Consider the following 16,918-nt stretch of genomic DNA (forward strand, 5'->3'; position numbering starts at 1 on the left):
TGTGGCCATTAAGGACTATTATACCGCTACTCTACTAGCTCAACTTAAGGGATGGTTTGCTTATCCGCGTGTCCATCAATGGGCTGACATTGAAGTGGAACTGGTCCCGGGCAAAAATTGACAGCACTACCTACTAGCAGGATATCTTAAACCACCTATACAGCTACAGCTACATCTACCTCCCTTGATGAGAGCCTCCCTGACTGCATGGAAGGTGTTACTTAGCTCCCTTACATTAGCTAGTCATCTGATGTACGTATACCACTAGCAGTGTGCGCTCTGATGACACCATATATATCATTGGACCGCTGGATCGCTAAGGGATTGTTGTAGTTCCACGATCTCTTTAGCTCGCGTGGACTGAAATCCTTCTCTGAGCTGAGGAGGGAGTACTACTTAGAGGACAAGGACTACTACACTTACCTGCGACTAAGATCTTACTACCATTGCAACCCTAACATTTATTGTACACTCCCATCCATAGCGGCCACCTACTATTATAAACGGGTAGACTCCAAAGGGAAATATCGCTATTTTTCTCCCTTCTGCAGGATAAGACCACTTTTTTTAAGTCCCTCCCATTTTTGGCCTGGGAAATACACTTAGGATTTCCTTTTACTGATGCTCAATGGGAATGTGCTTTCCGGTTTGTCTATAAGTACACCAGGAGTTCAAACCTTTGGGAAATGACACAACAACTTCAGCTGAGGTGGTATCTAACCCCCCCATTGCATTTCTAGGTTTGACTCCACCTCCCCCAATGTTTGTTGGAGGGGATGTGGACAAACGGGCACACTACTTCATCAATTGTGTTCCTGCAAATGTTTGGCCAAATACTGGCCACCAATCTTTAGACTCCTATGTAGACTTTTGTCTATGCAAATTAACATCTCTCCTGCCCTTGCACTCTTGAACATAGGCTTAGAAAACATTCCTCACCCCTTTAGGTGCGTAATTAGTCATATTTTATTAGCGGCCAGATTGGCGTTGCTACACAAATGGAAATCGGAGACACTCCCTATTCCTTCTCTGAAGTTCTTAATATAACGCAGCTACACTACAGCTATGAAACCATGTTTGCATACACTAATGGTACCCACCTCAAGGTGTCTAGGTTGTGGACTCCATGGGTCACGTGGCGCCAATCCCACAATTTGCCATTTACTGTTTGAGTTGCTCACTGTCCCTCTGCTTTGCTTAGCTACGCCTGTACTTTGAAAAGTAAAAGCCATTGCACTAAATGTATTAATATGGTTTGTTCTGAAATTTTAAGCTTTCTTGTTGATGCTCCATATTTTGCTCTGTTTTATTTTTTCTACTCACTTAATATATGTGATGTTGTTACTTGTTCATTTTTCTTAAAATTCAATAAAGAAATATTGACATTAAAGTACATGTATGTTCATGCTGTGTGAATTGGGGAAATAAAAATATATACTGTATACAGTATACAATATCCAATGATTGCCACCACACACGAATTAGGGATAAAAGATGGGACTGGGTGCACAGCAGAAACAGCGCATAGAAAACAAAGAAGAGAGTGGCACTCACGGGTCTTGAAGGGTGAACGGACAATGACGGTTTAATCAACGTTTTGACGAGGCACAAGCTCGTGAGGAAGAGGAGCTTGTGCCTCATCAAAACATTGATCAAAACTTCATTGTCCGTTCGCTTTTCAAGACCGTGAGTGCCGCTCTCTTCTTTGGTCTGTATACAGTATATATAGTTATAATTAAGCTATTTCTTGTGCTAAACAAATGTTTTTAATTGATTTAAAACAAAAATTTCTGCATTTGACCAATAGATGCAGTTAAGTTTTATAGGAATTTTCCATGATATAATGCGCCAGCTAGTGGACTGTTTTAAATTAATGAAAAACATTCAACCAGTTCAGGAAATAGCCTAATAACATTAGGGTTGATTTACTAAAACTGGAGAGTGCAAAATATGGTGCAGGTGTGCATTGTAGCCAAATCAGCATCCAACTTCATATTGCTCAATTAAGCTTTGTCAAAAAATCCTGAAAGGTTAATGGTTTCTATGCAGAGCTTCACCAGATTTTCCACTCTCCCGGTTTTTTTAAATCCACCCCTTTATAAGTGGGCAGAGTTATTGCAAAGGCCCATCTCTTTGCAGTCGTGGGATAAAATCTGGACCTCTGCTTTTAAATCATCCAGGTGCGTGGTGCAGAGAGATACTACATTGAAGTTTTTGATGTTCTGGTAAAGGACACCTGCTAGACTACACAAAATTGACCCATCCTGTCCTGCCACGTGTTGGCAATGTGACAAGGATCTGGGCACACTGTATCATATTTTTTGGCAAATGGTGAGGTCGATGATTCAGTCGGTGACTGGCCTATCTTTCCCACTTGACCCTATTCACTACCTGTTGGGTCTTCCATTCTCTGGGGTCTCCAAACACACCAGACGCTTGATCACCTTTCTCCTGTTGGCAGCCAGGAGGGCTATCCCGTTGTGCTGGCTAAAGCCGGGACCTCCTGATAAGGCACTCTTACAGCGCTTGGTGATGGAGAAATGGAGAATGGAATTCTTGACTGCTTCCGTCCACGATGACATCACCCGCTTCAATGCTATTTGGGCTGGCTGGGATTTGTACGTTTTAGACTTGACGTGAATGTGCCTTACATGCTCTTGAAACTGTTGTCTTGATGTATTTCTTCGTTCCCCTATATGACTTTTATGTTTTCCACTCTGACTTTTGATCTGGTTGATCTTTTGATGTTTCATTGTTCATATTTAGCTTGATATATGTAATTTTGCTATGCTCTGCTTTTAGGGGACACCCACCCCTTGTTTGTACATTTAACTTTTTTTTTCTTTTATTCATTCAATAAAAAATACAATTATAAGAAAAAAAGTCCACCCCTTTATCTTTTTGCCCCATTCTCACAGAACTAATGAACTTTCATTGGGTGAATTGCTAAGCATTTTTCAAACACACCACTAAGAGTTTAATTTGCTAACATGTGAGGTGAAATACTGTAGGGTGATCATCTATCATAAGAATGGGAATTTAAAAAATTCTGTGCATTTTCTTTATCTTTGTGTAGCACTACTCCCTTGGGAGCTGCTGATTACGCTTTCCCCTGGGTTACCATTAGCAACAAAATGACAGTTTGACATTTTCCCAAGTGTTTTAACTCCTGAAAAAGTCCTGAAACCGTCCAGTAGCTTTGGTTTTTGTGTTTTTATTTGGAACTTGGATAGGAGAAGGGAATGAGTGGGATACTCCAACTTTATAAAACTATGCACAATTGGCTGGGATGACTTGAAAATGCTAAGTAACGCTGAGTAACGCTAGTCACGGGTAGGCCACTGCTTCACTTTTCTCTTAGCTGTGAAGTATAAGTGAATGAGCTTTCTGAGGTAATCTGTACTGTATTGCTGAACAACTTTAGGGCCCTTCCTGGCACCCCCTTTGTTCCTATTCCTCAGGGTCAACTACACGACCCCCTTTACTGATAAGCTAAAGTGATAAGTGTGAGCTAGCTCCTTGATCCCCTGACTTCTCTGGAGTGGTCCCCTCTCTTAGGCAGACCCTTAGGCAGAACTCCTGGTACTCACGATACTGTTTTTCCAAACAGTTTCTGCCAGCAGCTCCACTTGTCAGCGCTCTGGTATCTCTGCAGCTCAGCTCCACACACCTGGTTCACTAAGCCGACCGCCTGAACCACCTTCCTCACACCTACAGGAGGAGAGACAGCGATCCACCTACTCCAGGGACTTTGCTGATGCCAAAAGACAACCTGCCTCATGCGCTCCCCGCTTTTATCATGAATCCCATGATGCATCTCTCCAGGTGCCAACCCACTGGGACAATTACAAGAGCTTGTGTATCATTGGCCAGGTTTCCTCCACTGTCCAACAGGCCTCCCCATTGGACACAGTGGGGACACGCCCTCAGACCAGATGAATACATACTGAGCACAGAGAGCAGACCTAACTAACTAACTACTGCTCCCCTGATAAGCAGCAGAAGCATTAGATGCCTTTACCTAGCACCTATCTAGGAGGGTGCTAAATTTTAAGTAAACATTGGTTTTCTACGTACTAAGGTAAATCTATTTTTCCCTAATGTCTAAAAAACTGCAGATAATATATCAATCAAAATAAATACTATGAAAAACATTATCATTATTACGACGTATGTCCTCCAATTGCAGCTATACATTTAAATTTTCTCAACTATAAATATGTTTCATAGCTTTTTGAGGAATAATATTCAAAACCTATATCATCAAGTTTACTCATAATAACTGTTCTACCAATAATTGCCCATGTATATTTCACTGAGATAAGATGGGCGGTTTCTGCGGGAAGTATGGTGGCTTTCAAAAGACTCTTAGACGTACATCTCAAGGATCAGAACATTTAGGGGTATGTGAGATGACTACAGCCACACACACCTACACATGTTGAACTGGATGGACTATTGTCTTTATTCAACCTCACCTACTATGTAACTATATGAAGTGACCTGGTAAGCTGGCCCACTGTCTAAGCTGTGTCTCACCTTTGTGTAGTGAAGCCAGCACTTTTAGATCAGGCACTATCTTGCTTCCAGCTCGGTTCACACTATGAACAGCATATGAATCTCACAGGAACCGCCCAGTATTCCTGTGCAATTCACATGCAATTCAGTGTGGTGTGATTTGAGCTCATTTATTTCGGGCTCAAATCACACCATATCGCTTTGCAGAAGCACGTGCGCTTTTTTGAGCCACACCCCAACTGGATCGCATGGTCATTTTGTACCACATGATCTGGTGCAGGCAAGCGTTTGTGACCTGCGTTCGGGGTGTCATTAACTTTGTATTGACACGCGCAGTAGATCACAAAGACAGTGCAATTTACATACGGTATGGGAAACACGCGCAGATCGCTATGTTTCCCACACTGCATAAGTGTGTACCTAGCCTTAGAATTACATTTTCATTTGTGTTAATAGGGGGTATGGCAAAAGTGTTTGCAAGTCTTCTTTCTGCTTTGTTGTCATACTGCCCCCAGTTACTACCAGTTGTAACTGTCTCATACCTAATAGTTCCTCAAACTATCAATCCTGGAGTTACCTTAAATCAATGATGGGACAGATGTTGTCCTCTGCTCTTCTCCCGATAAGCTGTCTTTGATCAGATTGCCCAAACAACATGTATAATAAATTAACACAGCTTGTCATCCTCTGATGGACTGATTCATTCTATATCAAACGAATCACTCTCTGCAGTAGTTTTGTTGTGAAACAAAAACACTACATTGAGGCACAAGACAAAAATCAAGCTTCCAGCAAGCAATGTTAACTGTTTAATAGGCAGTTTGGTGTATGACAACAGATTTGATACAGGCTGAGGTCTTTTGCTGAATGTCTAACAATCCTTAATAGTTTATTTATTTATTTTCTTTTTCCAAATTAATATTTTATAATCTTTTGTTGTTCTGGCTGGATTTGCTTCTGGTTTCCGGGCATGCATTTCCTTACTTACACATTGACTAAACAATAAATATGTAAAATATTTTGCAGCTAGGTTTTGCAGTATGGCTTATTAGCCCTAGAAATGGCAACAGTATAGTTCATTTCAAACTAAAACTACAGTTAGAATATAATTCTTAAAAAAACCTGACCATAAACTATTATAAACTACATTACAAAGTAAAATTTATAATAGATCAAATATTTAAAATTATTCTGATAATATTCACAGGTACCACAGTGGCATTTGCATTTGTTAACTGCTATGTAATCATGTAATTAATGCAAATACAGCAACTTGCAAGAACTCACTGGTTAAGCAGAAGAACAAATAAGGCTGTTCTGCAATATTAACACAAATACTGTTGCAGTGCATTAGCATAGCATTTTTAAATAGAAATTTAACTATCAGACACAATGTACAATGTCACAAAAAGTAAGTATAACCAATAAGACGGTTGTTTTTTAAGCTCCACTCCAGGCAAATTCTATTTTTAGCAGTATGTTAGGCACAAAACGTGTATAGTTTGCATTATTTTAAATCTCTACTTACCTTGTAGAAGCAGGGGACCAGACACTTATTCTTGCTCTGTATACAAAATTGTAACAAAATGTGCGGCATACATTTTGTTATAATTTTGTATACAGACTGTCTTCTACTGTGCTGGCTGCTCTCTTATGAAAGTGGGGGGTGTCATGGCGCTCTTCTAATATCCCAAGATGGTACAAGGAATGTGGGTGGATGGGAGGGGGGGGGTTATGGGGCTGCATGGGGGGGGGGGGGGGCAAAGTTTGGTACTGTAGGGAAGCTATAGTCCGCGGCAGCCGGCTGAAGCGTGGAGAAGCCCTGAGAGATGCAAGAAAGGAGAGAACGGCGCCAGCTTAGTATAGTACAAGTTTATTTAACACTGTTAAAATTGGTGACTCACTGTCCGAGGTTGGGTGAGACCGGTACACAAAGACTGTTAGGGTCATCCATCTTCCTCTTCCAGGATAGTGGTCATAGGAGAAGGTGGTGAGGTTCCAGAGGTATAGCCGAGCCGCTGTGGGGCTGCTAGTTGTCACTGGCCGTGGCGGAGCATGCACAACTGGGCTCCGGCTGCCGACTTCTGATCCCTGATGACATCACTTCCTGGCAGGAGAAAAATAGGGGTTGCACGCGTTCAGAGCATCCGTGCTCCTTCGTCAGGCGATGGGAGTGTCTCAGGTGGGGCAGGGAATTTATACCCTGTTGCCAGACTAATTGCAAAGACATCTGTCTGTGGGGGGGCGGAGCCAAAAGACTCTAAGAAAGTCATCTCAGTAAAAACACAATTGGGGATACATGTCTCTAGGAAATCCATAAAAGTACATACAAAATACATAAAAATACATGATGGTATTACATAAAAGAGGACTTATAAGAATAAATCCCATAAAAACAATACTGACATGGCCATGGGGAAAATAGATCGGTAATGTGTGTATACATCTACATGAAAAAACGGTATTGGAGGGAAAAAATAAAAATAGAAATAAATGTAAAGATAAAAAAAAAATAAACATAAAAATATATAAATAAAAAAATAAATAAAAATAAAACTAAATGTGAATAAAAATAAACATAAAAATAAACATGAAAATAAAAGTAAAAATAAAGATAATAATAAAAATGAAAAAAAATAAAATAAAAATAAAAAAAAAATAAAAATGAAAATGAGAATAGAATACACACATATATATATATATATATATATATATATATATATATATATATATATATATATATATATATATATATATATATATATACATATACACATACACATATACATATATAAAAAAAAAATATATATATATATATATATATATATAAAAATATTGATGGGAAAAAAAAAATATATATGTCACTGATAGGGAATGATGTGTGAATGTATGAGGTGTCACATGTATATGTGCAATATTTTAGAGTGTGATATTGATTTCTAATCCCTCGTTTAGGCCTCCTGGCGCTAGAGTGTCCAGGGTATAAATCCAGTAGTTTTCTCTGGTACACAGTCGCTCGAGTGTCATATATTTTTATTTTTATGTTTGTTTATTTATTTATTTATTTTTTATCATTACATTTATTTCTATTTTTATTTTTTCCCTCCAATACCGTTTTTTCATGTAGATGTATACACACATTACCGATCTATTTTCCCCATGGCCATGTCAGTATTGTTTTTATGGGATTTATTCTTATAAGTCCTCTTTTATGTAATACCATCATGTATTTTTATGTATTTTGTATGTACTTTTATGGATTTCCTAGAGACATGTATCCCCAATTGTGTTTTTACTGAGATGACTTTCTTAGAGTCTTTTGGCTCCGCCCCCCCACAGACAGATGTCTTTGCAATTAGTCCGGCAACAGGGTATAAATTCCCTGCCCCACCTGAGACACTCCCATCGCCTGACAAAGGAGCACGGATGCTCTGAACGCGTGCAACCCCTATTTTTCTCCTGCCAGGAAGTGATGTCATCAGGGATCAGAAGTCGGCAGCCAGAGCCCTGTTGTGCATGCTCCGCCGCGGCCAGTGACAACTAGCAGCCCCACAGCGGCTCGGCTATACCTCTGGAACCTCACCACCTTCTCCTATGACCACTATCCTGGAAGAGGAAGATGGATGACCCTAACAGTCTTTGTGTACCGGCTGCTCTCTTATGACTTTTTAGCGTGATATTATTTGGTTTTTATACACTTATTCTTGCTCTGTTCTCAGCAGGGTGGCCAGTCCCCCACTGTCCATATATAGTTAGATGATCAGTGACAGGGGCAGCCAATCCATTGAGGGCGCTGCCCCCCATCCATGCGTCCGGCCCCCTAATCTACATGCAGGGCGCTGGACGAATGGATTCCAATGGGGATTTTTTTTTTTTTGAAGCATGTGATTAGAGCCAGAGGCTCTAATAGGCATCAAAAAAGGGTGGGCTTGGGGCACAGAGCACTGCGCCCTGAGCCCACCCCGTTGTGTGACAATAGCGAATGAATATTCGCTATTGTCACACTGACACTCCTCCCAGCCAATCAGGAAGAGTGTTGTGAGACCCCTTTCCCAATTGGCCAAAAGGAGAAGCGACCTTACTGGCCAGTGGCCCGGAAGAGGCAGAAGACACGCGGCTGGAGGAGGACAGCAACTCAGCCATCCAGCACTCCCCGGCTCCCGACAGGAGGAAGGAGAAGGTGAGGAGGTGAGGAGGCGGGGGGGGAGGTAGAGTAGAGTGTTTGCGTGCAATGTCTACTTTACAACTGCTGTGTCTTCAGTAGGGAGGTGGGAAGGAACAATCGCTGTCAGCCTCTAGTGGCCAGGTGTCAAAACTGGAGTCTGCTGATAACTTGTGCCTCACAATGCAGAGACAATAGCATTTTCTTCTACCAGGCATTCTTCTTGTTCAAAGTATTTTATTACAGTTATGTACATACAATAGATACAACAGAAGTGTAAAAAGGATACAACAAAAATGTAAAGAAGATAGAGTCCAAATATAGAGTGGGCAAATGGTATACAAGATATAGAGAGAGTCAATGAGCAATAATGAAAAGTTAATAAGTATAATAAAAAATGTAGAAGTGGAAGTCAATGGGGTTGCAATAATAGGAATAGTGTGTCCGTGTCTTCCCTATGGGTCACCCCTAATGGGTTCAAGCTGTGACCCAGAAGGAGAACAGGTAATGGGAACCTTCCACAAATAAAGGATCTTCGAAAAAGTTACATATCTTGACTAATAAAAAGATCTCATAGAACATATGAAGAACAGGCTAATATAGCATGGCACAAAGTCATCCAATTGTTCTAAATAAAAGAGGACTCAAATCTAGTAGAGAACGTAAATTGTTGTATCGAAAGATTACTAGAAATCAAATAATAATAAAAAATAAAAACAAATAGAGGCAAGGAGAAGAAAACAGAAGGAAAGAATGCCAGAAAGGAAAAAGAGTAGAAGATAGAGAAAAGAAGTGGGAACAATTATCGGGAATAAGGCAAGGCAGAAGGAAACAATATAATAGGACGTGCAGGAATGTTACCAAGAAGGTAAAACAGCTTCATTGAAGTCTGGGGGAAGCATCTTGGAAACCCAAGGTTTCCAAAGAATGTCGAATTTATTCAAAGTGCCATTATCCAAGGCCGACATCTTGGCATGTATTATCGAAATGTTTGCTCGTTGTTTAGTTTCACAAAAGTTTAAGGAAGAGGATTTCCATGTTTTGGCAATAGTCTGTTTAGCGGCTGTTAAGAGTTGCATAAGGAATTTAAGCTGAGTGCATGTAAGAATGTTTGGTTTTGCATTTAAAGGTGCAATCGTTGGGTCTGGCAGTAGTGGCATATCAAACAGCTTAGAGGCCAGTCAAAAGACTTCTCCCCAAAAAGAGGAAAAAATCAGGCATAGCCACCAGGTGTGAAAGTGGGTACCAACCTCTGAACAGCTGCGAAAACAGAGTGCTGAGAGTTTTGGTGCAAATTTAGCCATTCTGGAGGGCACCAAATACCAATGCATGAATACTTTATAAGAAGCCTCTAACACAACAATATTGGTGGAAGAGGATTTTGTATTAGACCATATATCCGACCATTCTGTGTTATTCAAAGGGCGACCCAGATCAGATTCCCATTTTACTGCATAATCAGGGGGTCCTTCTTCAGGTTTAAAAAGAAGTTGCAAGTATAGTTGCGAAATAAGGCCCTTAACATGGGGTTCTTGATAGCAAACTTGTTCAAATGGCAAAAGCTGATTCAGAGGGCCAATTCTAGACGGAAGTGGGGAAAAAAAGTTTTTAATTTGTGAAAATCGAAAAAGTTCAGAGGAAGGGAGAGAAGTGTAAGCACTTAAATCCGGAAAAGATATGAAATCGGATGCAGAGACCAAATTGCAAAATCTAGTTAGTCCCGATGTGACCTATTTGCGGAAAGATGACGGGGCTACCCAGGCTGGGTAGAAGGAAGGATTTCTAGGAAAGGAGAGCAAAGAGTTATGTGTTGATTGCAGGCCGTATGGTGTTTTCATTCTGTCCCAGATTGAAAGTGTGTGTTTGATAATAGGGTTGCGAATAGGTGAACGAGATTTGGGTTTTAGCCATATAAGATTGGAGATCGAGAGAGAGGATCAATTTCAGTAGATTCAATAGCAACCCATAATGGTATTTCCTGTGTTGCGTTGTATTTGGTGACCGGTGCAATATGAGCAGCTATATAGTAGGTATTAAAGTTGGGGAACCCTAAACCACCTCGAATTTTCGGAAGGAATAAGTTTTACTAGCAATCCTTGGTCTAGTACCACCCCAAGTGAAATTCAATGTTTTCCGTTGTAAAATACGTAGAAAATGAGCTGGTATTGGTATCGGAAGGACTCTGAATAGATACAGAAATTTAGGAAGTATCGACATTTTAATAACTGCAATCCTTCCAAACCAGGAGAGGGGAAGAGATGTCCAATATTTAAAGAGATCATTAATCTTTTTCTGCAAAGGGGGGGTAGTTGGCCGAGAAAAAACTAGATATGTCAGCTGTAAGTTTGATTCCAAGATAAGCAAGGTGGTGTGAGGACCAGGAAAAGGGTAATGTGGACTGGGTCAAGTGGAGTTCTTCTGTGGATAAGGAAATATTCAATGCTGTAGACTTATGAAGGTTCACATGTAGGCCTGAAATATTACTAAATTTGTGCAAAGTATGAATCAGGTTGGGTGCTGAGATATGAGGGGAAGAGAGAAATAGAAGAACATCATCCGCAAACAAACATCGTTTGTGGTGATGGCCCCCCAATTGGATCCCTTTGATAGAAGGGTTTAGTCTGATGTGTTGGGCGAGTGGTTCAATTAATAGGGCAAAAAGTAGGGGCGAAAAGGGACAACCTTGTCATGTACCCCTTTTCGCAGGAAAAAGTTCAGATTTGTATCCAGTGTATTTTATGTATGCTCTAGATTCATTGTACAAGGCGGCCACCCATGTTAAAAAATGAGGGCCAAAACCCCATTTACGTAAGGCAAAATTCATGTAAGACCAGGAGACCGAGTCAAAAGCTTTTTAAATGTCTAAAGATAGGAAACAAGTGGGGAAGTGTCTCTTTCTAGCAATGTGGGGAAGTAGTAACGCCTGACGAATATTATCACCTAGATATAGAGATGGTGAGGTGGATGGCGCTGCCTTAAGTATTGGAGTACTAATATAATAGGGTGATGCTTATTAAGTCTCTAACACCACAATAAATATGTTAAAAATAATTACATATCAGAAAGAATCAACAATCAAAAAAGGCGCATTCAGTGCAATAAAATGCTAGTAGGTGGTGTGAGTAAAAATAAATATTATTAACACAATCAGAAGATATAAATATAATATAAAGTGCTTAGTGAACAAGGTGACTGAAATATTTTGGTCCAATATTAGCCAAAGGGCATCGGCCACTGATCAATAAATAAATAAAGCACTTAATATGTGAAATAAACACTAAACATGTGAATATAGCAATAGTGTGTTCAATAAATAATGATAATAGAGTGACACAGTGTGAAGTGGGTCCAATATATCTTATTGGTAATATTAAATTAAAATAATATAAATAATGATGGCATTAGGGTGATAAAGTGCAGTCTATAAAATTATATCTGAGAGAGATATGGCAGTATGGGTCAACCCATAAAGTGGAAAGAGGTGGCTAGTGAAATGTAAATAATGGGCAGTAAAAGTCCATAAGGTGGTTATATTGTGAATTGGATTCCAAGTAACGTTGATGGGTGAATCTCGGGGTGATCCAGATACGGCGTGCAGGGTGAGGAAACCAGTGCTCCCCTCTCAATTAATCCCACACTCACCGGAGCTCGGCACCCCTACAGGGGTAACCAGCATGATGTTAATATGGGTTTCCCTCAGCCAGGTATGTTCTGTATACCGGTCTCATCAATGGTTGTTACTGGATCCTCTCTCTAATATGTATGATGTATTCAATAAAATCAATACAGCCTCATGTGTGGTTCACATCCATCAATTTATGTAAGGAAACTCCCAGGTCATATACAAGAAGAAGAACCTAATATAGTGAAGCATTGTATAAAAATATTATCACCTGCTTGACGGCCAGGAATAAAACCTACTTGGTCTCTGTGAATAAGTTTTCAGATAATACTATTTAATCTTAAGGCTAGAATTTTTGCCAAGATTTTAATATCCAAATTTAAGGGGGATATAGGATGGGAGTTAGACCAGGTAGTGTCATCAGTAGGAGGTTTAGGTATCATGCATTTGGAGGCTGTGAGAGTTTCCCTCTAAAGGATGCACCATATAGAAGGGAATTAAAAGCATTAGCCAAAAGAGCAGTCAAAGTAGAGGAAAATGTTTGGTAATATATTGTAGAAAACCCATCTGGACCCGGTCTTTTATTAGGTTTCAAAGATTTGATAGCTGCTAATATTTCATCTTGTGAAATGGGAGAATCTAAAAAATCTAGTTGTGGAGAAGGGATGGTAGGAAGATTTAGGTCAGAGAAAAAGGAATTTGCTCGGTCAAGGTCGATAGAACCTCTGGAGTTATAAAGGGCAGCAAGATGAGATCTAAAGTTAGCTAGAATTTTAACAGGATTGCTAGAATAGGAATTGTCCGCAATCTTAAGTTTGATATGTTTGGAGGGATTGCGAAAAGGGTATCGGGCTTATTAGATTTAAGATAGAAGTGGTGTCTAGCTCTAGGAATTGTTTTGTCAGCTGTTTCAGTAAGAAATAAATCAAATTCAAGCCTAGCGTTATCCAGATCATGTTTCCGGGCAGGTGTGGGGTCACATTGGAACGCAAGATAGCATTTGTTAAAAGTAGATTCCAATTTATCGCTAAGGGTTTTACGTTCTTTTTTCAAATGCAACATCTGTCACATACAAATACATCTTAGTACCGGTTTATGTGCTTCCAATAGGGTTAAGGGTGGGGTTTCAGGTAAGGAATTATGAGTTAAATAGACTGACAAGGCATTAGCTATTTTGGAGCAGGGAGTCGGATTCTTAAGTAATATGTCATTCAAATACCAAGTAGGGTCATGAGCTTTAAGGATGGCGGAAGCAAGAGTGGTGCAAACCGCACTATGATCAGACCAAGGGGTGGGGATAATGTTAGAAGAGAGGAGTTCTGGGAGCATACCAATGGAAAGGAAAATATGATCAATACGTGAAAAGGAGTTGTGGGGGATGAGAAAAATGTGTGAAATTCTTTTTAGTTGGATTGGATTCTCTCCAAGAGTCAGCAAGGCTATATTGAGAAAGTATGGATTGTCTCCATATTTAATAGTCATTTCTTTTGCATGGTTGCGCTATTCTTTTTTAATATACATGTTGCTTGGTCCATAGCTGCACCGGCTTTAGATATACATGTTCAGGGTTTGCTCCCCCAATTTTTTGCTTGTTTATTATGTATTCGGTCTGACCAGACTTCTGAGGTTGAGCATCCCCCCACACACACCTGTACTCTATCAGAGTCCACCATCAAGTAGATATAGGATGAGTCCTTTGTAGTGCATTAGCACATCCATCCCAGCAAGGAGTGTTGTCTCCAAGGGTTGGAGAGGCTGGATTCACCCCTTTTTTATGGATAGTGTAGGACCCACTGATAATGGGGTACTTTGACGCAGTGGTGGGCTTGAGCACGATATGGCCATATGGTGGGACTAAATCCCCACTTTTATTTATGGATTGTCTCCATATTTAATAGTCATTTCTTTTGCATGGTTGCGCTATTCTTTTTTAATATACATGTTGCTTGGTCCATAGCTGCACCGGCTTTAGATATACATGTTCAGGGTTTGCTCCCCCAATTTTTTGCTTGTTTATTATGTATTCGGTCTGACCAGACTTCTGAGGTTGAGCATCCCCCCACACACACCTGTACTCTATCAGAGTCCACCATCAAGTAGATATAGGAGGAGTCCTTTGTAGTGCATTAGCACATCCATCCCAGCAAGGAGTTTTGTCTCCAAGGGTTGGAGAGGCTGGATTCACCCCTTTTTTATGGATAGTGTAGGACCCACTGATAATGGGGTACTTTGACGCAGTGGTGGGCTTGAGCACGATATGGCCATATGGTGGGACTAAATCCCCACTTTTATTTATGGATTGTCTCCATATTTAATAGTCATTTCTTTTGCATGGTTGCGCTATTCTTTTTTAATATACATGTTGCTTGGTCCATAGCTGCACCAGCTTTAGATATACATGTTCAGGGTTTGCTCCCCCAATTTTTTGCTTGTTTATTATGTATTCGGTCTGACCAGACTTCTGAGGTTGAGCATCCCCCCACACACACCTGTACTCTATCAGAGTCCACCATCAAGTAGATATAGGGGGAGTCCTTTGTAGTGCATTAGCACATCCATCCCAGCAAGGAGTTTTGTCTCCAAGGGTTGGAGAGGCTGGATTCACCCCTTTTTTATGGATAGTGTAGGACCCACTGATAATGGGGTACTTTGACGCAGTGGTGGGCTTGAGCACGATATGGCCATATGGTGGGACTAAATCCCCACTTTTATTTATGGATTGTCTCCATATTTAATAGTCATTTCTTTTGCATGGTTGCGCTATTCTTTTTTAATATACATGTTGCTTGGTCCATAGCTGCACCGGCTTTAGATATACATGTTCAGGGTTTGCTCCCCCAATTTTTTGCTTGTTTATTATGTATTCGGTCTGACCAGACTTCTGAGGTTGAGAATCCCCCCACACACACCTGTACTCTATCAGAGTCCACCATCAAGTAGATATAGGAGGAGTCCTTTGTAGTGCATTAGCACATCCATCCCAGCAAGGAGTTTTGTCTCCAAGGGTTGGAGAGGCTGGATTCACCCCTTTTTTATGGATAGTGTAGGACCCACTGATAATGGGGTACTTTGACGCAGTGGTGGGCTTGAGCACGATATGGCCATATGGTGGGACTAAATCCCCACTTTTATTTATGGATTGTCTCCATATTTAATAGTCATTTCTTTTGCATGGTTGCGCTATTTTTTTTTAATATACATGTTGCTTGGTCCATAGCTGCACCGGCTTTAGATATACATGTTCAGGGTTTGCTCCCCCAATTTTTTGCTTGTTTATTATGTATTCGGTCTGACCAGACTTCTGAGGTTGAGAATCCCCCCACACACACCTGTACTCTATCAGAGTCCACCATCAAGTAGATATAGGAGGAGTCCTTTGTAGTGCATTAGCACATCCATCCCAGCAAGGAGTGTTGTCTCCAAGGGTTGGAGAGGCTGGATTCACCCCTTTTTTATGGATAGTGTAGGACCCACTGATAATGGGGTACTTTGACGCAGTGGTGGGCTTGAGCACGATATGGCCATATGGTGGGACTAAATCCCCATTTTTATTTATGGATTGTCTCCATTTTAATAGTCATTTCTTTTGCATGGTTGCCCTATTCTTTTTTAATATACATGTTGCTTGGTCCATAGCTGCACCGGCTTTAGATATACATGTTCAGGGTTTGCTCCCCCAATTTTTTGCTTGTTTATTATGTATTCGGTCTGACCAGACTTCTGAGGTTGAGCATCCCCCCACACACACCTGTACTCTATCAGAGTCCACCATCAAGTAGATATAGGAGGAGTCCTTTGTAGTGCATTAGCACATCCATCCCAGCAAGGAGTGTTGTCTCCAAGAGTTGGAGAGGCTGGATTCACCCCTTTTTTATGGATAGTGTAGGACCCACTGATAATGGGGTACTTTGACGCAGTGGTGGGCTTGAGCACGATATGGCCATATGGTGGGACTAAATCCCCACTTTTATTTATGGATTGTCTCCATATTTAATAGTCATTTCTTTTGCATGGTTGCGCTATTCTTTTTTAATATACATGTTGCTTGGTCCATAGCTTCACCGGCTTTAGATATACATGTTCAGGGTTTGCTCCCCCAATTTTTTGCTTGTTTATTATATATTGAGAAAGTAAACTGGACAAAGATAGTCTTCTCGAAGGGGATGCAGGCGCAGGTGGTGCCTTATCTAGAAAAGGTGAAATGACCTGGTTCGAGTCACCAGCCAACAGAAGTGTATCTATTTTATGAGAGTCTATTATTTGTAAAAGGTGTGATAAAAAGGGTAAAGGGTTCTTATTGGGAGCAAAATAAGAGACAATGGTGACAGCAGTGTCTAGAAGGTGCCCAGTTAAGAGCAGGTAACGACCTTCAGGATCTTTTATCTCTTTAAAGGGTGAAAAAGGTGTATTGCGGCGAAAGGCTATAAGAACCCCCCGAGTGAGTTGTTCCTTATAATAGTGGAATAATAAATAAATGCGATAATAGTGGAACTTAGCAATAATGTCGCGAGGCGGACCATGAGATTTTTTGGGTATAAGTGCACAGTGGACTCTGTCCATTTCCAGGTGGTCCGCTGGAATAGTGGGCTGTAATTCTTGAAAAAGTGCCAACATAG

General features: G+C 40.6%; 1 protein-coding gene across 2 annotated transcripts in view; it reads right to left on the minus strand.

Moving 5' to 3' along the window:
- The window catches only part of EPB41L4B (erythrocyte membrane protein band 4.1 like 4B), an 839,761-nt gene that overhangs the window by 36,147 nt on the left and 786,696 nt on the right, over window positions 1-16,918 (minus strand). Inside the window, exon 23 of one of the 2 annotated variants that reach the window (XM_082258286.1) lies at window positions 5,806-5,835. The exons of the other annotated variant lie outside the window; for it this stretch is intronic. Coding sequence (XP_082114412.1) covers window positions 5,809-5,835 — 27 coding nt within the window. The 3' untranslated portion in view covers window positions 5,806-5,808. The remainder of the gene's footprint in view (window positions 1-5,805; window positions 5,836-16,918) is intronic. 2 annotated transcript variants of the gene reach the window in all.

Source organism: Pelophylax lessonae (assembly GCF_965119305.1).
Source record: "Pelophylax lessonae genome assembly, chromosome: 5".
In the NCBI taxonomy this organism is placed as follows: domain Eukaryota; kingdom Metazoa; phylum Chordata; class Amphibia; order Anura; family Ranidae; genus Pelophylax; species Pelophylax lessonae.